The 20,556-nt window shown below is 55.9% G+C and overlaps 2 protein-coding genes across 25 annotated transcripts in view; one reads left to right on the forward strand and one right to left on the reverse strand.

The window, feature by feature from the left end:
* Positions 1 to 6,716, forward strand: part of ST3GAL4 (ST3 beta-galactoside alpha-2,3-sialyltransferase 4) — a 39,551-nt gene extending 32,835 nt beyond the window's left edge. For 16 of the 21 annotated variants that reach the window (XM_070073997.1, XM_070071049.1, XM_070071559.1 and 13 more), the window contains 5 exons: positions 322 to 417; positions 504 to 693; positions 1,371 to 1,514; positions 5,615 to 5,758; positions 6,041 to 6,716. In XM_070073997.1, coding sequence (XP_069930098.1) covers positions 322 to 417; positions 504 to 693; positions 1,371 to 1,514; positions 5,615 to 5,758; positions 6,041 to 6,127 — 661 coding nt within the window. In that variant the 3' untranslated portion in view covers positions 6,128 to 6,716. 21 annotated transcript variants of the gene reach the window in all.
* Positions 6,717 to 15,793: 9,077 nt separating this feature from the next.
* KIRREL3 (kirre like nephrin family adhesion molecule 3) overlaps positions 15,794 to 20,556 on the reverse strand; it is a 577,652-nt gene continuing 572,889 nt past the window's right edge. For all 4 annotated transcript variants that reach the window (XM_051818702.2, XM_051818695.2, XM_051818703.2 and 1 more), the window contains 2 exons: positions 17,920 to 18,006; positions 15,794 to 17,338 (listed from right to left, as the gene is read on the reverse strand). In XM_051818702.2, coding sequence (XP_051674662.1) covers positions 16,892 to 17,338; positions 17,920 to 18,006 — 534 coding nt within the window. In that variant the 3' untranslated portion in view covers positions 15,794 to 16,891. The remainder of the gene's footprint in view (positions 17,339 to 17,919; positions 18,007 to 20,556) is intronic.

A 20,556-nucleotide genomic window follows, 5' to 3' on the forward strand; every position in this document is an offset into this window, starting at 1 on the left:
GATCCCCACGGCAATCTGGCCTGGGCATCCGGGTGTCAGAACAGACAAGAATCACCATGGCAACAGGCAGGCAGCAGGCAAGGGGGCTGGGTAGTGGGGTTTCTGGTTGGTCCTTCCCCTCCTTCTCCTCCCTCTGCCTGCTCTGCTCAGTCTCTTTTTAAGGCCCAGGGCTGCAAAACCAAAGTGGCCATAGTAGTACCCCTTGGCGCTGTGTGCTCCACGAGGAGGGGGCCCGAGGGGCAGCCTGGGGAGCCATCCTGAGACGGGCCTGGGCAGGTGCAGGGCTCTTGCTGGCCTTGACTGCTCCTCTCCCTGTGACAGTCTCAAGTGCCGCCGCTGCGTGGTGGTGGGGAACGGCAGCCGGCTCCGCAACAGCTCGCTGGGAGACACCATCGACAAGTATGACGTGGTCATCAGGTGTGTGACTGGCATCTGACATCCCAGACAGGGCCCTGCAGACAGGCCCAGGGGCTCCCGTGACGGCATCTTCCTCTCCCCACCAGATTGAACAATGCCCCAGTGGCTGGCTATGAGGGTGACGTGGGCTCCAAGACCACCATGCGTCTCTTCTACCCCGAATCTGCCCACTTTGACCCCAAAGTGGAAAACAACCCGGACACACTCTTGGTCCTTGTGGCTTTCAAGGCAATGGACTTCCACTGGATTGAGACCATCCTGAGCGATAAGAGACGGGTAGGTGGGGGGGACGGCTTAGGCGATGAGGCCTGGGGACGGGGACACTGTGGAGTCGGGACCTTAGTCCTGCAGGTCTGCAGAGCTGGCGGGGGAGGGGAGGACACGGAGTAGGTGCCCGTCGGTCAGCCTGCAGGCTTCCCAGGAGGTCAGCATCGGGACCGGGACACTGTAGGAGTTAGACACGGCAGCCAAGGGCACCCCACGCCCAAGAGCCATGTGGGACAGGAAAGCTTGCGGAATGTGTGCCTCCTGAGAGAGACGTGGGGGCAGAGGAGCCCTGTGAGGCAGGGAGGCTTGTGGGAGGGGCAGGCTGGGACAGTGGGGCCCCTGCCCTCCCGGATGGCGTACAGATGGGGTCCCTTCCTTCCCTTTGCTATCTGGTCAGAGACTGAGTCATCCAAGCAGGCAAGTTTGCCAAGTGCTTAGACAGCCTAAAACATGAGCCTCTCCTGCCTGTGTGGGAGACCTTAGGAGTGGGCAGTGGCTGGACTACTACCCTCCGGTCTGCCTTCCTCTGGTGCAGGCTCCACCGCCCCTCCTTTGCTCCCTGCACCCCTGAGGGCCTCCACCGTCACTTGGGAGCCCTCTCATGGCTGAGGGTCACGGGCTGGTGGACTTGAGAAACAGGTCTCCACCCACTCTCCCGTCTCTGTCTTCCAACGCTATCCTCCTAGGTGCGAAAGGGTTTCTGGAAACAGCCCCCCCTCATATGGGACGTCAACCCCAAACAGATTCGGATCCTCAACCCCTTCTTCATGGAGATCACCGCTGACAAACTGCTGAGCCTGCCCATGCAGCAGCCACGCAGGATCAAGCAGGTGATGGCCCGAGGGCTGGGGTCCTGGAGTGGGAAGCCATGGAGGACCCCCTCTGGGAGTGGGAGAGAGAAACAGGCACAGTGGCTCACATTTGGTTCCCACAGACACGCCTGACACTAAAGTGAGGTTTCTTATCTGCAGCAAGGGCACTGTTGGTGCTGGGGGAGAATCCTGGGCATTACCATAGAGGGGAGTGACAGAGGTTCTGCACTGAGCTTGGGGGCTGGAGTTCCAGGATGGTTTTAGCAGGTGCTAGGGAGTTGCTGGAACAGCCAGTGGACCTGTCTTTGGAACAGCTTGGGCCTGTGTAGCATTGCCATCAGACACTTAGTCTGTGATCTTATCTGGGAACACATTGGTCCAATTGAGTTAAAAACTCTGCCCTGAACCTTCAGTCTTGTGTGTCATGGCTTGGTGCCATGTGTTGATCTGGGGAGTCACGGTACAGTTTTGTGAGTTATGGTTTTGATTTCAGCACTCAGTGCCCTGGTGGTCTTCCGCAGGTGGGTTTTATTCCACCTTGCAGCTTCTCAAGTACTTCCACCCATGTCTGGGAAGCTCTTGGGGGCTCGGTGGAGGCGTGCACAAGGAGGGAAAGCGGCAGACTTAGCGAAGACTCTGGGCTGTGCTCCTTCCTGGGTGGCGTTGGCACGTCAGCCACTTTGAGCCTCGGTTCGCTTGTCACTGTGGTGGGGCTAATATTCATGCTGGCCTTTTATAAAGAGATAACTAAGCACAATGCCTATCACAGAGGTTGGTACACAGTGCCTGCTCAATAAATATGTGTCGAATTCAGAATAGACAATTTCATTCTTTACTCAGTATCTATTGTTTTTCAACTTCCTATGTTGATTGCCTGCTTTTATGACTGCCCACATCTGCATGCTTGGTGAGCGAGATGTAGTCTTTGCCTTTAGGAAATTCATTCTAGCAGAATAAACACGCAGGTTGCCCTATGGAGGAATGAGAAGCCAAAACTGTTCCGAATGCTGTGGGGTGGCAGAGGAAGGGGCACAGCTCTGCTGAGGGCTGTCTGGAAGGCAGCCTGTCTGGAAGGGGAATGGTGGGCCCTTTGGCAAGACCAAAGGGCTCCTCCGTACTGAGTCATGCTGTTTGCGAGTGGCATTGAGGACAACAAGGAGTTGTATGGGTCAGGCAGGGTGTCAACGCGAAGGCTGGGGAGGAAGGGAAGAGAAGTTCAGGACCTACACCCAGTCCCGGCAGTGGGAAGGACTTCATAAGCACTTGTCACATTGTATTAGTTTCTGTCCTTATCTGTCCAAGGCCACAAAGTTAGAGGTGGAAAATAATACCCATGTTGACTCATAGGCCTGAAGGTTCTTGTCTACAGTATCATAAGGCTGATCACAAGAATAGAGTTTCCCTCTGAAGACCAGCAGATGCAAGGGGAAGCTATACTTTTAAAATTTTTTTAATTTATTTTCATTTTATTTGAAAGGCAGAGAGGGGGCCAGTGTTGTGGCATAGCCGGTTAAGCCGTTGCCTGCGATGCCGGCATCCCTTATGGGCACCACTTTCTGTCCCAGCTGCTCCACTTCCAATCCAGCTCCCTGCTAGAGGCCTGGAAAAATAGCAAAGATGGCCCAAGTACCTGGGCCCCTGCCACCCATGTAGGAGACCCAGAACAAGCTCCTGACTCCTGGCTTTGATCTAGCCTGGTCCTGAATCTTGTGGCTGTTTGGGGAGTGAACCAGCAGATGGAAGATCTCTCTGTCTCTCTGTCTTTCCTTCTCTCTGCCTTCAAATAAATCAATCAGTCTTAAAGAATAAAGGAAGGGAGGGAGGCAGGCAGTGAGACCAAGACAGATGGAGCAAGACCTTTCATCCACTGGTTCACTCCCCAGATGCCCACCACAGCCAAGGCTGGGTCAGGCCAAAGCCAGGAGCCTGGGACTCCATCCAGGCCTCCCACATGGGTGTCAGGGCCCAATACTTGAGCTGTCATTTGCTGCCTCCCGAAGTGCACATTAGCAGGAAGCTGGATCATATGCAGAGTAGCTTGAACTCCAACCAAGGACTCTGATATAGAAGCAGGAGTCGCAAGCAGTGATTTAAACATTGTGCCAAACACCCGCCCTCCAACCTCATTCTTTTTTTTTCCCCCCCAAGATTTATTTATTTGAAAGGCAGAGTGGCAGAGTAAGGGACACACACACACATGTGGGGTCAGAAGGAGAGTAGAGATCCATCTCCCATCTGCTGGTTCACTCCCCAGATGGCTACAATGACTAAGTCTGAGCCAGGTTGATGCCAAGGGCCTGGAACTCCATCCAGGTCTCCCACATGAAGTGCAGGAACCCAAGCACTTTTCTTCCACTGCTTTCCCAGGTACATTTGCAGCGAGCTGGGTCAGAAACGGTGCAGCTGGGATTTGAACCAGGATCACAAGTGCTAGCTTAACCCTCTGCATCACAGCACAGGCCTCATCTAAGCTCAGTGGTACTGTTGAAAGAATTTAGCACTTGTGGTTGTGGGATTGAGGTCCCCGTTTCCTTGCTGGCTGTCAGCCTGGGCTAAGTGGGGACTCTCAGCTCTTGGAGGCTGCCTGCCTGCCTTGCCACACAGTACCCTTCATCTTCAAGGCAAGGACAGTGTGATGAATTCTCCTTGTGCCACAAATCTCTGACTTCCTCCATCTCTGACCTTGACACCCACACTTAAAAGGTGCAGCTGATTGGGCCAAGCTTGTCAGGACAGTCGCCCCTCTTACAGTTGACACTGTGTCCATGTGACATACACAATGTAATAGACTCCACCCTCCTCCTGGGTTGCCACAGGAGGAGGCAATAAAAGGGCCAGTGCCATTGGCGATGCTCTTCTGTCGCCTGTGTTGTGTGGGTGGCACTGAGAGATTTATGACCAGTTCTGGGTTTCTAGCTTGGGCAGCTGGGTGGATGGTATCATGTGCATCACACACAGAGACCACAGGGAAGAAGAGGAGGCTGGTGAGATAAGGGGCTTGCGCCCAGGCAGAGATGGCTAGCAGGCAAGGGCAGTGTGCTTCCACTGGGGTCCAGGGTGGTTAAAGCAACCAGTGTGAACACAAGGCCCAGGCAGGGAGTGGAAAATGAGAAGACAGCAGAGCTCCAAAGGGATGCTAGGTGAAAGCGAGTGTTAAGAGGCCCGCCCTTAGAATTTCTGACCGCACACAATACATTATCTCATCCAGCCTTTAAAAAACACTCGACAGTAGGTACTTTGTTAGCCCCATCTTACAGATGAGAAAACTGAGGCTTACAAATATTAAGCAACTCCCTCAAGGGAAGGGAAGGGATCATCCCTCCCGTCTGAAGAACCTCACCTCATTCAGAAGACCTGGGGGCTCGATGCTCACTGGCCCTCCCCTTCTTCAAACTGGGGACAGCAAGGCCTTACCCCACCCCGCTTCGGGCTGTGATGGGGACCCTGCTTCCCCCGCCCCTCATTCCTCCTCAGGGATGGGCAGTCTGACAGTTTCACCTGGCCAACCTCGCCCTCCTCAGCTGTAGATGCCCACCCTGTGGCTGCCTACTGCCAGTCTGGGACCACTTCCTGGGCAGGGTGGGTGGGCTTTTTTTTTTTTTAAAGATGTATTTATTTGTTAAAAAGCAGAGATACAAAGAGAAGCAGAGAGAGAGAGAGAGACAGAGATCTTCCATCCACTGGTTCACTCCCCAAATGGCTGCAACAGCCAGGGCTGGGGCAGGACAAAGCCAGGAGCCAGGAGCTCCATCCAGGTCTCCCACATGAGTGCAGGGGCTCAAGCACTTGGGCCATCTTCTGCTGCTTTCCCAGGTGCATTAGCAGAGAGCCGGATCAGAAGTGGAGCAGCCAGGACTGGAACCAGCGCCCATATGGGATGCTGGCGCTGCAGATGGAGGCTTAGCCTGCTATGCCACAATGCCAGCCACGTGTGGCTGTTGACACTTAAGGTGCAGCTCCTTACAGTTTAATAAAGTGATCCAGCCAGGTGCTCAGTGGGCACGTGGCCATCCTGGTGGAGCACTTCCAGGGCTGCAGGCAGCTCCCCCGCAGAGCGCCAGCCCTGGCCCTGGGGGAGGAGCACGCTGCTCTGACACCTTCCTGCCCCTGCTCCTCAGAAGCCCACCACAGGCCTGCTGGCCATCACGCTGGCCCTCCACCTCTGCGACCTGGTGCATATCGCCGGCTTTGGCTACCCGGATGCCTACAACAAGAAGCAGACCATCCACTACTATGAGCAGATCACACTCAAGTCCATGGCGGTAAGTGGCCCCGCCCACGATCGGGGTGGGCAGATGGGCCTGGGGGCCTGGCGGGCTCACTGGGCAACAGAGAAGTATGCTGGGGTCCCCGAGGCGCTCCCCGTGAAGCCATCCAGAGTCAGGACTGGAACTGAGGCATCCAGGTGCCCCGTATTCTGCCTCTCGGATTCTTTCTTCCAGGAGCCAGCACAGGGGAGGGAGCTCCCAAGAGGTGTGGGGCGAGGGGAAGGGCAGAGAGGTCCCCTGGCATCCTTCAATTTGCCTCCCTGGCTGTCTTCACAGGGGTCAGGCCACAACGTGTCCCAAGAGGCCCTGGCTATCAAGCGGATGCTAGAAATTGGAGCCGTCAAGAACCTCACGTACTTCTGACCTGGGCAAGGACTGTAACCCGTCGGTGGCCCACGCCGCTCCCAGGGGCACCCCGTCCATGGCTGTGGGGCGCCTGGGGCCCGCAGGACCACTTGAACTCGACTTCCCCATTTGGGGAGGGAGTCCCGAGCCTGGCCAGGCCTGACCTCAGGCCATGTCCCTGGCTGCTGCTGTGGAGTCCATCCCCGGTCAGGGTGATGGCCCTGTGGCCGTGGGAGCCTGGCCAAGGCAGGGGGCTTATTGCTGTGGCAGCCTCTCTCTGCCAGCACCAAGAGATTATTTAATGGGCTATTTAAGTACGGGGTAGGAAAGCGCTGTGGGCTGGTCCCACGGCATCAGAAGAGGGGCACAGCACAGTGCTCCACCCACTTTTTATAAAAACCTAAGTCATGAGCCCACCAAAGCCCACCCAGAGCCAGCCTCCCAGGGGGGCAGGGGCGTCTGGGGTGGGTGGGTGCCCTCCAGAGAGCGGCTGCTACCTCCCAACAGGCTTGGGAAAAGCACTGGTATGGGGGTTCTATCCAGAAAGGGACCTCACCTAGAAAAGAGGTTTCAAACCTATCATTAAACTATTTTTCCTAAAACGGAAGCAGAGGTGAGGCCTGTGTTCTTTCAGATCAGGGAGGATGCTGATGGGGGTGTGGCGGTGGCAGGCCCATCAGAGCCGGGCAGGGCCATTCGTGGAATGCTTACTGTCAAGTGCGGTGCCTGGTGCCCGGCCGTGCATCATCTCTCTGGCACAGTGGGCAAGCACGTGGTGCCCAGCGCATCGCTGTCTGCAGATACCCAGCCTGGTGTCCTGCCTCCTGGTTTCCTTCCCAGAGAGGCTGGGGACTAAAAGATGCCCCATGGGAGGGGCAGAATCCTTGCCCGTCTTTCTGGCTTCCCAAGCTTCACTTATCTGAATCTCGTGCCGGGAGGTGTGTCTTTCAAGCTCAGAGGTGGGGACGGACAAAGAAAGCCAAGTTTTCCTTCTCAGATCCAGTGGGAATAATAATGGAGTTTACGGAAGGCCTGGACTGTCAGCATGGGTGTGGGCAGGGCTGGAGGGCAGTGTCGGAGGATCTGGCAGAGTCCCCCAGCCAGTGGCCAGGCTGCGGGACAGGGTGGTTTCTGTCCCGGGTCTAGACTTCGAACAGCCCTGCCGTTTGCCTGTCTCCCGCCTTGGCTGCCAACTGGGCCTCCTGCCACTCCCACAGCTGTTCCTTTACATCTGGAGCCAGCAGGGAGAGCTGGAAGTCCCCTATGGGGAATGAGACTCGCAGCTGTGTTCCTGGCTTTCTCGGAAAGAGTCGCAGCCTTGTGAGTTTGAGACAAGCCAGGCTGGGACAGGGCGGATAAAGAGGGGCAGCGATTTGAGAGGGAAGGAGGAGGATGACCCGGGTCTCCACAGTGCTGGAGTGGCTTGGCGAACACACGACCTCATCCCACACAGTCCCAAGGACTTTCCCAGAGAGGGCATTGCCTGCTCTCTCTGAGGCCAACGCTTGGCTGGCTGCTCTCTCCCTGGGGAAGGGGGGCTCTGAAAGCCCCCAGGACCTCTCCTCTGTCTTCCACAGTTTGTCCTGACCCCGACAGAGGTGGGAGTGTGTGTTGGTTGGGGTGGGGGCAGGAGACTGTCAGCTCTGCTGGCCCCAGGTTCTTAGGGGAGAGTATGTGAGGGAGTGTCCTTCTCCCCATCCAGGGCTATTCAAAGTGGCTGTCTCCATACATGCTCCAGCTGTCTTGGACCGAGGCCACCGTCTGTTACTAAACGTGCCTAAACTTGAGCCAGAATCCAACACAAAGGAACAGGTCAGCCCTCCAACTGCACACACACGCACGCACGCATGCACACGCAGACACCAGCATTTCACATTAGCCTTGGGCGCTGTTGGTGATTCCATATGCAGTAAGCCCCTGTGATCACCTGCAGAGAAGAGTGTGTGTGTGTGTGTGTGTGTGTGGCCAGGGTGGGGGTAGGGGGGCAGGCATTGCTTTCTCCAGGGTGTTCCAGTTTGAGGCCATACTGGCACAGGGTCGGAGCTGGGAGTGGAGCTTTGGTGTGGGATTGTTGGATGGGGTTCTTTGGTGTTCTGGGAAAGAGGCTCAGCCTTCAGTGAGCCCAACCAATGTGGAGGAGCTGCCTGCCAGCCTGCCTGGTACTGATTAAGCTTTGCCCTGAAAAGAGGGCCGGCTGGGTGGAAGCAGGACGGCTGAGTTCTGCCTCTTAATTCCGCACCATCTTGGGCCAACTGCTTCTCCTCGAATAGGCCCCCATCCCTGCATGCCCTGAAACTGGAGGGTTGCGCCAGCCAACAGGGGCTATCTGGGGTGATTTCAGAATGGAGACTGCTGGCTCCTCCCCAGGCCGCTGGGGATGGGGCCCAGGAATTTGGAATTTTAACAAGCACCCAGAATCACTGCTCTAGCCGTCTAGACTCCAGGATGAGCTCATTGGCCTCTTTCAACGCCACGGTCGGCTCTGCGTGTACAGCTCTTCTTAATCCGCGTGCCCTTGAGCCGTGCTAATTAGGCGCACGCGCAGCTTCCTCTAGCGGGCGGGTGGGCGCCGCGGGAGGAACCGCGCGCTCGGCTCGGCTCTGCTCGCCGGGGGCGGAGCCGCGCATGCGTCGCGGGAGAGGCCGGGCACGCCCGCGGGGGCCTCTTGGGACTCTGGCGCCGGCGCCTGGCTTGGCAACCAGCTCGGAGGCTGGCGACTGTTGCCGAGGGAGGCCGGGCGTCGGGTGGGCTGGGGGCGTCGCCGCTGCGCGCGGGTCTTGCACGCGGGGCGCGCCGCCTCCCCCGGTGTGCGGGTGCCCTTCTGCGCCCCTCCTCTCGTATGACCTGCTTTGAGTCCCTTGCAAAAGCCGGGGTGAAGCCGACCTCACTTTCTAGGCGACTGGAGAGCTCTGCGCCGCCCGACAGAGACGCTGCACGTGTCTCCTCCTCTCCACCTGTCGGCCAGGCCGAGAGCGGAGGTCTTTAGCCCAGGGGACACATTTAAATGCTATTGTGTATTGGTGTCACATGGGTGCCTTAATTTGGCACCCTGTAGGCTTTTACTTACACTTGCCTAGGACCTAAGTACTTTCAGCTGCTTTCCTCCCGAGACTACGAGAACCTGGAGCTTACAGAGTTCTGTCTGGGAGGCAGGCAGGTGTAGTGCACACAAAACGTGGACGGTTGGATCATGCCTCCTACTCGCGGCTTTGCTTTAATGAGCCGAAAAACCTCTGCTTCCCCTCCTGGAAATAGTGATCGCGCCTGCCTGTCTCACAGTGAGGACGTTAGGAGCTGACAGGAATATGATCGTGAAGACATTTTGTAGACTGTAAAGTAGCATAGACTGGGATATGTGTTTGTCAGGGCATGGTGGGAAAATAGAGAGCGCATCACCCCGGTGAGATGGGTTCGTGGGGCCAAATGCTTATCCTTCGCGGAAAAGTCTTTGTCTTCCAGTCACCTGCTGAGCTACATAGGGGCCGGTAGGACAGTGGAATGACTCAAGCTCACATTGCATAATCAGAAGAGGAGCAGTGAGTTCAAAGAGATGGGTAGCAGCGGTTTTCAAGCTGAAGTTGGACATCTTTAGGGGTTCTTGGAGAAAGTGGTCTCTGGGGAGACAGTATCCATTGCATCATGCATTTCAATGGCATGTGGCTTACCCTAAGTCCCTAAACAAAGGCTGAGACATAAGCCCTCCAGCCTTCCTTACTGAAGTCTTAATTACAGCTTAAGAAAACTGTTAGTCTTGAGCACCCTTAAACTCTACATTCATGGTTCCAGGAAATCAGACCTTCCAAATTAAAATTTTAAGGAGGGATAGCTAGGTGGTCCCCCAGTTACAAAGGTTTAACTTAGGATTTCTGACTTTATGATGGCGCGAAAGCACCGTGCCTCTGGTTGAAACCATCCTTCAAGTTTTGAATGTTGCTCTTTTCCCAGGCTAGCGGTATGAAATAGGATGGTGTCTCCCATGCTGGCAGTGACCACGAGCTGCCAGGAGATCTCGAGGGGCGACAGCTGACGGGCCACAGCAACGGGAGCGCAAGCCCACGTGTATTTCAAGGCTGTACTTCAGGAAGCTGCAGAGTGGGAGGCAGGCGGGAGAGACCCCAGTGTCGGGAGTGCGGGGGAGTTTGACAGAAGTCTTTAGGGCAAGAAACGGACCTGGGGAAGCGAGACCTACTTCTTGCCCCATTTCTGGTTCCCAGGGAAGATGCAATTTGAAATACACCAGCCCCTCCACAGAGACTTGCTTACTCCCAAGAGCTTTGCAGGACTTGGGAGGGTGGAGTTGGGTGGAAAGAATGAGAGAAGGCTCAGATGTTGAAACAGCCGTAGGGGATCAAAGTTGGAATTACTGAACTAAACTATTCCAGAACCATCTATTATTCTGAGGCTTCTCAAAATACTGTTTACGTACATCTCCGACTTTAACACTTGCCCAGTGTCTTCATTTGCGAAAAATGTGTCTCTCTCCTTACTAAGCCCAGAGCTGCTCTCCTTGAGAAGAGTCCGAGGTGGAGTGTGGTAGGGGGGTGCCCTCCAGTTCCATGTCCTCTTTTCTCTCTGGCTTTATGCTGCATGATGTAGCCCTTTTGCATGGCAGGAGAGCTAGAGAAACAGTCAAAACCCAGGTAGAAGTCCTTATCTGGAAATTCTGTTTTTGAAATTCCCAAATCTGTATCTACATCCCTTGTTCTCTATTTGCCACCTTTCAGTGTATCCGGGAAACGCAGTGCCTGATGGTGTCAGGCATAGACTTTTAAGAGGTAAAATTACAGAGAGAGAGAGAGAGAGAAAGAGAGAGAGAGAGACAGAGAATCTTCCATCTACTGATTCACTCCCCAAATGATTACAATGGCTGGAGCTGGGCCAATCTGAAGCCAAGAACCATGAGTTTCATCCAGATCTCCCACGTGGGTGCAGGGGCCCAAGCACTTGGGCCATCTTCCACTGCTTTCCCAGGTACATTAGCAAGGAGCTGGATTAGCAGTGGAGCAACCAGGACTTGAACCGGTGCCCATATGGAATGTCAGCAGCACAGTCGGAGGCTTAACCTACTACACCACAGTGCCAGCCCCCAGGAATAGACTTTCCAATCCACTAACAGAGTGTTGGTTCCTGAACTTCCTTGTGGAGGTGGTGAAGGTGGACATATTTAACTTAGTCCACCATGAACTGGTCTTGGCCTAATTGGGGGTGATCTTTAAGGGGATGAATCACTTCCTCTGTTCAGCCCCTGTCCCAAGTAGAACTTTTCCTTTGGTGTAACTGGGAATAGATTTAAGAAAAGTCCCTTGGGGCTAGTGCTGTGGCACAGCGGGTTAACACCCTGGCCTGAAGCATGGGCATCCCATACGGGCGCCAGTTCAAGACCCGGCCACTCCATTTCTGAGCCAGCTCTCTGCTATGGCTTGGGAAAGCAGCGGAGGATGGCCCAAGTCCTTGGGCCCCTGCACCCACATGGGAGACCCAGAAAAAGCTCCTGGCTCCTGGCTTCAGATCGGTGCATCTCCGGCCAACTGGGGAGTGAACCATTGGATGAAAGACCTCTCTCTCTCTCTCTCTCTCTCTCTCTCTCTCTCTCTCTCTGCCTCTCCTCTCTCTGTGTAACTCTGACTTTCAAATAAATAAATCTTTTTTAAAAAGCCCCACTTCATGAAGACCCCAAGTCTCTCACTGAAGACCTGAGCTTCCTGAGACTCCCCTGGCCTTGTTTTCACTCCTTCACATTAGATTCATCCTAGGAGAAAGTGGTTGTAAAGGCACACACTTTGGGCCGGCGCCGCGCCTCAATAGGCTAATCCTCCACCTAGCGGTGCCGGCACACCGGGTTCTAGTCCCAGTCGGGGCGCCGGATTCTGTCCCGGTTGCCTCTCTTCCAGGCCAGCTCTCTGCTGTGGCCAGGGAGTGCAGTGGAGGATGGCCCAAGTGCTTGGGCCCTGCACCCCATGGGAGACCAGGAGAAGCACCTGGCTCCTGGCTTCGGATCAGCGCGGTGCGCCGGCCGCAGCGCGCTGGCCATGGCAGCCATTGGAGGGTGAACCAACGGCAAAAGGAAGACCTTTCTCTCTGTCTCTCTGTCTCACTATCCACTCTGCCTGTCAAAAAAAAAAAAAAAAAAAAAAAAAGAAAGGCACACACTTTGAATGTTCTCACAGCATTCCAGGGTCTTGCTAAGGGCCCTAAGGTTGGGAATCAGTGGAAGCAGCCATCTCTGAGAAGAGCTCGAGGAACATGGGGTGATGGGCAGATGCAGACAGAGGCATAAATGGAGACCACAGTTGGACTCAGCATATCTCATGCACAGTGAACATTCACCAAGGCCTTTGATAGAGCAGGGCTGGGGCTGGTGTCTTGGTGCAGTAGGCTTAGCCGCCGCCTGCAACACCTACATCACGTAAGCACACCAATTTGAGTCCCAGCTGCTCCACTGCTGCTCCACCTCCCTGTTAATACCTCTGGCCAGGCAGTGGAAGATGGCCCAGCCAGGATGGAGTTCCTGGTTCCTGGCTTTTACCTTGCCTAGCTCTGGCCATTGCAGCCATTTGGGGAGTAAACCAGAGGGTGGAAGGTATGTCTGTCTCTGTCTCTCCCTTCCTCTCTTCCTCTCCCTTTCCCTTTCTGTCTGCAACTCTACCTTTCAAATAAATTAAATAAAAAAAAAGTGGAGGGCTGTGGTAGAAGTCAAACTACAGGGCTGGTAGTAATGAGAGCTTTGGGTGTGAGTCAAAGACCAGCTGTCGGAGCAGAACGGGCTTGCACTGAGGAAGACGAGCAGTTAGAGGAGGAAGGAATTGATGGTCCTACAGCAGACATGTATTCATCCAGGAAAACGAATCTGTATTTTTAGAAAGAAATATTCTTGGTTCCCACCCCAGTTTATGACCTGGTCAGAGGCTGGGGAAAAGATAGTTGGAGCCTCACTGGGAATGAGAAAGCCGCTATCAGCCAGAGAGCCCTTTTATCAGCGTCTCCCAGAGACTGCTGTTAGTTTTGATGCTAACGTTGCAATGGCTGGTATGTGGTTACAGCTCCTAAAAACAACTTTGATAAGAGGCTTTTAAAAGCTCTCTTTTGGAGGGGAAGTAAAATTCAAGAGTTGGCTGAGGTGTCACTGGTCCCTGTCTAAATGTTTCTGTTAAATGGTATTTTGATTAGAAACCTAAATGCCAGTGAAGGTAGTTTTAATTTACATCTGGATGCTTGCTTTATAGGGGAAGTTTCTAGAGAAGACACAAATGACAGGACTCCCTCTTGTCTTTTTTTTTTTTTTTTTTTTTTTTTTTTTTCTGGTTGCCGGTGCAGGCAACACACGTGGATTTGGAAGGGCTAACGAAGCTGTGGATGCATACTTTGCAGTTTCAGTCCGGAGCCCTTAGTCGCCAATACCCTAGCCTCAGGAAGCGAGAAGCCGGCTCCCTTCTCCTGTTCTGAGAACTCTCCCAAGGACTGCGTAGTGTTTGTTTTCCTTTCTCCCGTCCTTTCTGGTCAGGAAGCTCCATGGCGGCCTGGAGGCCCGACGCCTTACAGGCTGTGTTTAGATGGGCTCCGTCAGAAATGGATTGGAGGTGGCGTTTTAGCTCCTCTTGCGAGAGCACTTCCTGTTCCATGAAAGCTGAGGAGTGGTGGAAACAGCCCGGGTCTTTGCAGACTGATAGTGGGCCTGAGAATTAGAAACTGGGCTCCCATCCAGTGACCTGAGCCAATAATGAAGTTTAAAGCTATCAGAAAACTGGATCCCGGCCTTGGGAGGGGTGGGGGTGATTGGATACACAGAACAGCTTTGTTTCCCAGCGAGCTGTGGGCTTCCCGGGTCATTTAGGGACTTACTGTGGAGCACGCCAGGCCCACCTTCCCGGGGGGCTTATCCTTGCCCAGGCAGCCCCTGAGCCGGTGCAAGCCGAGGGCCTTTCCTGTTAGCCACTTCCCTCATATCTGAGGATGACAGAGGCCTTGTGTTTGCAGTGAGGGCTGGAAATCCTGTGTGGTGGAAAGCATATGTGTTTAAATCCGCACTTGCCACTTGTAAGCTCCGTGACCTTGGGAAAGCCTTTTGGCTTTGTAAAGCCTCATTCCCACAACTGGAGACAATAGGGATACTTTCTAGAGTGGAGGTGAAATGGAATCACAAGGGAAACCCCTCACGTCATTTAATGAGACATCAACCCCAGGGGAATTCAGGGCTTCCCACTGCCTTTGATTTAAGGCCCTCCCGTTCCTGGTTTTTCTGTGCCCTGACTCCTTTGCAAGAAGTGAGCAGAGCTTTGTACACTTGGCTCCTCTGAGGCTGTGCACCCTGTGCCTGCTTTTTTCCTCCCAGCATGCTCCTCTGTCTTGCAAAGCCCATGCTTGCAACGTCGTGTCCGTTTGACAGTTCTTTGCCATATTTGTGCATTGGAGAAAACTCAGGGGGTCAGGCGCTGTCTTTGCGGCGTCTCTGGTGCTCTCTGCCCGTCTCCCACGATCGCCCACATTCCTGCCCCAGGAGTGCCCAGGACAGAGAGGGGAAGGGCTCATTCTGTTTTACAGGACAAGATTTCTTCCGCATGCTTCAGTTACTCTGTATAACCCTGAACTCTGGGAAGAAACAGGTACTTCCATCCTGTTAGCTCTGTGTGTATGTGTGTCGGACCAAGGCAGGGTGCAGTGAGTATCAGGAGGTAGACCGTCCACCCACCTCTAAGGAAGACCGAGAGAAAATAATGGACAGATCTTCCCAAGTGCTCCTCTCTCTTGCTTGTTCTACCACATTAAGGCATGCTGCATACACAGGGTCTTAGGTCTGTGCTCTCGATTGGCAAAGGGAAAACTTAACATGAAAAGAGGGACAGAGAGGGCAGAGGCCGGCATCCCGGCACGATACCAGGCCAAAACAGTCCCAGGAGCGGAACCTGGGGCTGGGGTGTAGTTTCTTGATCAGTTTCTACTCCCTCCCCCTGGACCAGTGGAAGATATCCCTGGAGCCCAGAGAATTCAAAGCACTAGGAGCCAGGATGGTAGCGGGAGAGTCGCCTGTGTGGAAAAGCTACAGAGGCTGCGTATAGCACCTGTGATCTGGGGAGTCAATGTACGGACAGAAGAGTAGACTGCCCAGGTGGGGTGCCCACCAGGGCTAAGGACTGCAGACGGGGATGGAGAGGAAGGGTCCAGAGCTGAACAGCGCCTCCCACCCTCAGAGTTCCACTTGAACTTGCCCCTCTTGATCCAGCCCGTCTGCCATGACTACATCAAGCTTCCCGCCACACAGGGCCGTTCCTCGGTGATTTGAGTCTCACTGGACTGTTACGGTGCTTGGCAGCCTAGACTCATCGAGAGGACCTCCCCCCCAGAACCCCTAGAAGGAGCTCCCCCACCCCCACCCCCACTGAGGGAAGGCTTAGTGTGACCTGGCTACTGTCCAGCATGGCCACTTTGCCTGGGAGCTGTGTCTAGCGTGAGTCGGGTGGGTGGCAAGTCCTGACCGTGTGTGTCCCCGTGGGTCAGGCCCATTGCCAAGGAGAGGAGTTTCCCCTTAGGTGCTGTGAGCAGCACAGCCAGCCCTGCCAACTGCTGTCATCTTCAGGAGAATAAGACCGCAGGAGGGCAGGCAGCCCTGGGGCCCCGTCCCGCCCCCCCCCCCCCCCCGGGGGTCCCTGACCTCTTCCTGTGCAGGCGTAAAAGAACAGCACGGAGGAGTTGGAGTATCGGCCCTCGGGTTTATTCTCGCGTGGTGACTTGGAGAAATGAGGTGCAGATACGCTGGCTCTCTTGCCAGGCAATCTTACAGAGAACTTGGCCATCGTCCCTTGCGTTGGTCGTCGGGGAACGCAAGTCTCATCTTAAACCTCCAGCCCCTCGACCCGGCACCTCCCAGAATACATCCTCTCTCCAAGGAGCCGCCAAAGCGCCCTGGCCAGAGAGGCGCTCACACTCCTTAGGTTAACTCCGGTTGTGCTGCGGGGGAGGGGCGGTACACAGGCAGCAGGGGGCAGTGACCTGGGAGGCGGTGGAGCTGTCTGGGCAAGCACGCACACTCTCCCTCCCTCCCCCTCTGCTCCCCAGAGGACACCAGGCTCTCATGGGGCCAGTCCTACCCCAGCCAGGCTTCAGAGGCATCAAGTCCAACGACACAACTGCAAGAGTATGGACACAAAACACCAAACAAATTGGGGGTGGGCTCCGGCTAGCGAGGTGCCAGGGATGCTCCTCTGGCCAGGGCCATTTGGGGCTTCTCAGCCTCCAAGGTATGGGCAAGAGCAGGTGGGGTGAGCTGGGGGTCTCTGGGGGCGCTCGGTGCTGGGAGGAACTCCCCCCCACCCCCCCACCCCCGTCTCTTCTCCCCAGGTTGTCTAGGAGCACAGGCACGGGGCAGAGCTTAGGGCAGCAAGGGATGGAGCTCCGGGGAGAGGGGAGAGTGGACGGCAGTTTCATGAAAGCAAAGTTCTAGCTGCCTCTAGTGCCTGTGGGAGAGCAGGCGGAAGAGGGGCCTTCCAGGAAAGGGCCGGGTCGAGTGTGTCCAGCGAGCGAGCGAAGAGCACTCAGGGCCTCCTCCGTCAGGTTCCCCGCCCCTCCGCCTGCCTCTGGCGCGCTGCAGCCGGGGACCCGGATTTGTGCTTGATCAGAGCTTTGGAGGACGGTGGTGGCAGAGGCGCGGAGGCGACCAGTTCTGGGGTCCCGCGGCAAAGCGACCCCTGGTCCCTGGAGACCCAGAGCGCGCCCCGCCCCCAGCCCCGGCTCCCGGGCCCCCCGGGCCCCCGGCCGCCTCCCCGCTCCCTGCGCCGCCGCGTGTCATCCTCAGACGTGAGTCTGCATCCGCCGCTGCAGGGGTCGACTGGGGTCGGAGTTCTGGGAAGAGGACTGGGAGTGGTGGGAAGAGGAGGCGGAGGCCTTGCTGGCCTTGTCGAACTGCACGTAGCCGTCCTGTTTGCCGCTGCTGCTGACGCTGCTGTCGCACTGCGTGTCCAGGAAGGAGCTGCTGTCGCTGAGGGAGCCCCTCTGGAACTCCCGCTCGCACAGCTCGATGGACGAGCTGCCCATGCCCAGCACGAACCTCTGCCCGTAGTCGTAGAGGCGGCCCTGGCCGCTCAGGGTGCTGTAGATGTTGGTGAACGACATGCCGGTGGGCACGCGCTGCTTGCCTCCTGCAGGGCGCAGGTCTGGCTGACAGCTGGACAGGGAGATGGTCGGCGTCGAGTGGTGCTCTTTGAAAGTGTTCACGCTGTAGTAGCCATTGGTGGGGTCCTGGGGGAGAGCCAGACAGGCGTCACCGGGTGCAGCCAGCACTGGCCTGGCTGTAGCTGAGTTTGGAGTTACTGAGGGCGGGGTGATCAGGAAAGGGGCAGCTGAGGAGGAATGAGAGGGCCACAAAGACAGGGAACAGGAGGCGGGGAGGGGGAGGGTTAGCGGTGGGGACACCAGGAGGGGAGGGCTGGCAGGTGCACGGTAGGGGGGGGGCGCTGGGGGCAGGTGGAATTGGGCTATGGGAGGCGGTAAGCAGAGGCCCCTGACTGGGCTTGTGTTAGGATATGGCAAGATCATTTGAAATTATTTTTTTATTGTTCTGAACATGAATAATTAATTTTAATTGATTTAATGTTAGGAGGCTATGGAAGAGCATTATTGTGGGAACGCGGCCTTAACTCGCTCAGCCTCCTCTGGGTTGGACAGGCAGTGGCCCAGCTCAGGGAGGGGGCATGAACTTGTCCTGCATTGGCCACAGGCCCTTCTTCCCAGTGGCTGTCATTCTGTCTCCGGAAGTGGGGCTGGGTCACGGGAGCTGTGTCCGGCCAGCGGCTGTGTCCTGCCACCTGGGCGGCTCTCACCTTCAGGTTCTGAAACTCCTTCTCTTCTTCTTTGAGGACCTCCAACTGCTTCAGCACCGAGTCTTGTTGGAATTCACCGCGGTCCATCTACAACCCACAGTGCTACTCAGTGGGGGGAGGAGGTGGCCTTGGCCTCTTCTGCCCCCAAGGAGCAGATGGGGACATGCACTCACACCCCTCCCACCTCTGGGCCACTGACAGCAGGCAAAGCGTCCCCGTGAACTTCACACCGAATCCTTGCTTCTGGTCCCCACTGCCCCAGAGACAGAGAGGTCCAGGAGAGGCGGCGGGGGTGGGCGTGTGTGTGGCTTGGGCTGGGGCAGGTCTCTAAGGCCATACTTCCTGCATTCGGGTCAGGACATCACCTCCAGAGATCTCACTCATCTGGTTTCACTCCAGCCACTGAGCACGTTTTGTAAAATTCTGGCCAGGGTTACATAGATTAAGACATGATAAGGTGCAGCCAGCTCTGTGCAGCAGCGAGATGGACCCAGAGATAAAAAGCCGTAAAATGCCAACCTCTGGGCACGGGTCGGGCTCCTCCCAGCCACCAGTCACCCAGTGCTGGGGCTCAGTGAAGGCCTCAACAAGGAACTGCTAGGAATAATGACGTGAGGTGCTGCCCGTATGGGCCACACCTGTCACTCCCAGCGGTGACTTGGACCCACCGGGAAGCCTGGAGTTATTTTCCTTAATAGATACCAAAGAGCGCTAGGGTGAGGATCGCTTCCTCCTTCTCTTTAGGTGCCCGCCGCACCTGGTCTGGTGCCTGGCAGAGAGCGAGGTGGATCAGAGAGCTTTTGGAATGGAACCTCTTCCTTCTGTGACCTGCCAGGGCCTAGCCCAGTGCCCGGTACAGTCAGGCTGTTCCAGATGTTATGCTTGTGGGGAATGAATGAAGGAGTTGGCTTAGTGCTAACCACTGACAGTAACAGTGAGCTGTAAGACAAGAAACCAAGGCACACAGAGGGTATGTGAGTTAATCTGCATAACCACAGCGGTGCTTAGCCTGTAACCCGTGAGTCACTTCTGCTAACTGCGTGGTCTGCGCCAGGTCCCTGTCTCTGGACTGAGAAGCACCTCCACCCTGTGACTCCCTTTCCTGGTCTCTTTGGAGCCCCACAGTAGCAGCCAGAGGGTCACCCCACACCTCCCATTACCGCCTCACTAATGAGACAGCTGGTTTTCATTTTGCAATACCTGCTCTGGCTCTGTCTGGCTGGAGTTCTTCTCTCTCCCCAGATTGCATTTCTAAGCCAGCCTCTCCTTGAGGATGGGGCTATGTCGGGTCAGGGGGCACGAAGATGTTGCAAGGGGAGGCTGGCCACAGAGCTCTCAGCCAGTGAGGGAGCTCTGCCCCTGCTCTCACCCCACTCCTCAGCACCCCTCTGTCTCCTGATGCTTGGGCACAGCCTGGGTGATCAGGATGTCCCAAGGGGAAGGAAGGACAGATGTGATAAAGCTTAAGTACAGACACGTTTTCCTTCCTGGGGCTGGGCTGTGGTTTCCTCCCTCTACTGATCAGGATCCATGTTAGCCCTGGGGGCACGAGGCAGCAGGAGCGCTGGAATTGGGGGGGCGGTCTGACAGGCACGGAGAGCACTGTTGTCTAGGAGAGGCCTGTGCAAAGTGCTTATGGGGAGCCCCAAGTGCCCGGAAAGTTGTGGGGTGGCTGACATCCGAACCGATTCTTACAGGAGAATGTGAAATTCAACAGACAACATCAACAGGCGGCGGGAAGGGCCCGTGCACAGGCCTTTGAGGGCCGAAAAAAATTGCGAGCTCCCTGGCACGTCTGGGAGGCCAGATGGCTCTGGCTGGGAGGCGGCACTGCCTGGCAGCGAAGGGCCTTGATGGCACGCCGGGCCCTGGGGCGTTCCGCAGAAGCGGTGGGGGGGAGCGCTGATGGTGACAGGACCGGCTCTGTACTGTAGAAGGGCTCTCCCTGCAGGGCTCTGGAGGGTGGACTGAGAAAGGTGGCAATGGTCTAGCATGATGAGGCCCATAGGAGGCAGCTGTTGTCCAGGGGAGTTAGGAAGTGACAGTGGAGGAGAACCGGGGACCCCCTCTCCCCCCAGAATTGAGACAGTTTTTGAAGTGGAATTGACAGGCCTTTAAAATTAATTGGATAGAGAGAGCATAGTGGGGGGGGGGGCAGTTCGGTTCCGTCCACATCTGCGAGTGCCCCCCAGGGCCCGTGTTGGTGCGCTGCTTGCCATCTAGTGGGGGATTTTAGAGCAGCAAGAGTGGCTGACATTTTTTTGAGCATTTATTCTGTTCTGCAGGCTCCAAGCTCTTCAGGGTTTTACCCATTTCCCCCTTGCTGTGACCCTGTATGCTATCACTTTCATGCCCATTTCACAGATGAAGGCACTGAGGCTCAGAGAAGCGCACGCTCTTCACTCCTTGCTCTGTAGCCCCTACTCCAGCGTATATCCCAACCACGTATGGCAGGCACCCAAAGCTCCTGGCATAGATGTCTAGGTTTCTGCTGGGACAGCTGAGTGAGTTAAGCCCATGAAGGGTCACGAGGAAGAGTGGGTGTCTTTGTTTCGGGTGAGCTATCTGGGGCCCCGCTGGGGAGCCTACTGCCACCTGCAGACTTTGGTGAGACAGAGCCATGTGCTGGATTGCTAT

This window comes from Oryctolagus cuniculus, chromosome 1 (assembly GCF_964237555.1).
Source record: "Oryctolagus cuniculus chromosome 1, mOryCun1.1, whole genome shotgun sequence".
Lineage (NCBI taxonomy): Eukaryota > Metazoa > Chordata > Mammalia > Lagomorpha > Leporidae > Oryctolagus > Oryctolagus cuniculus.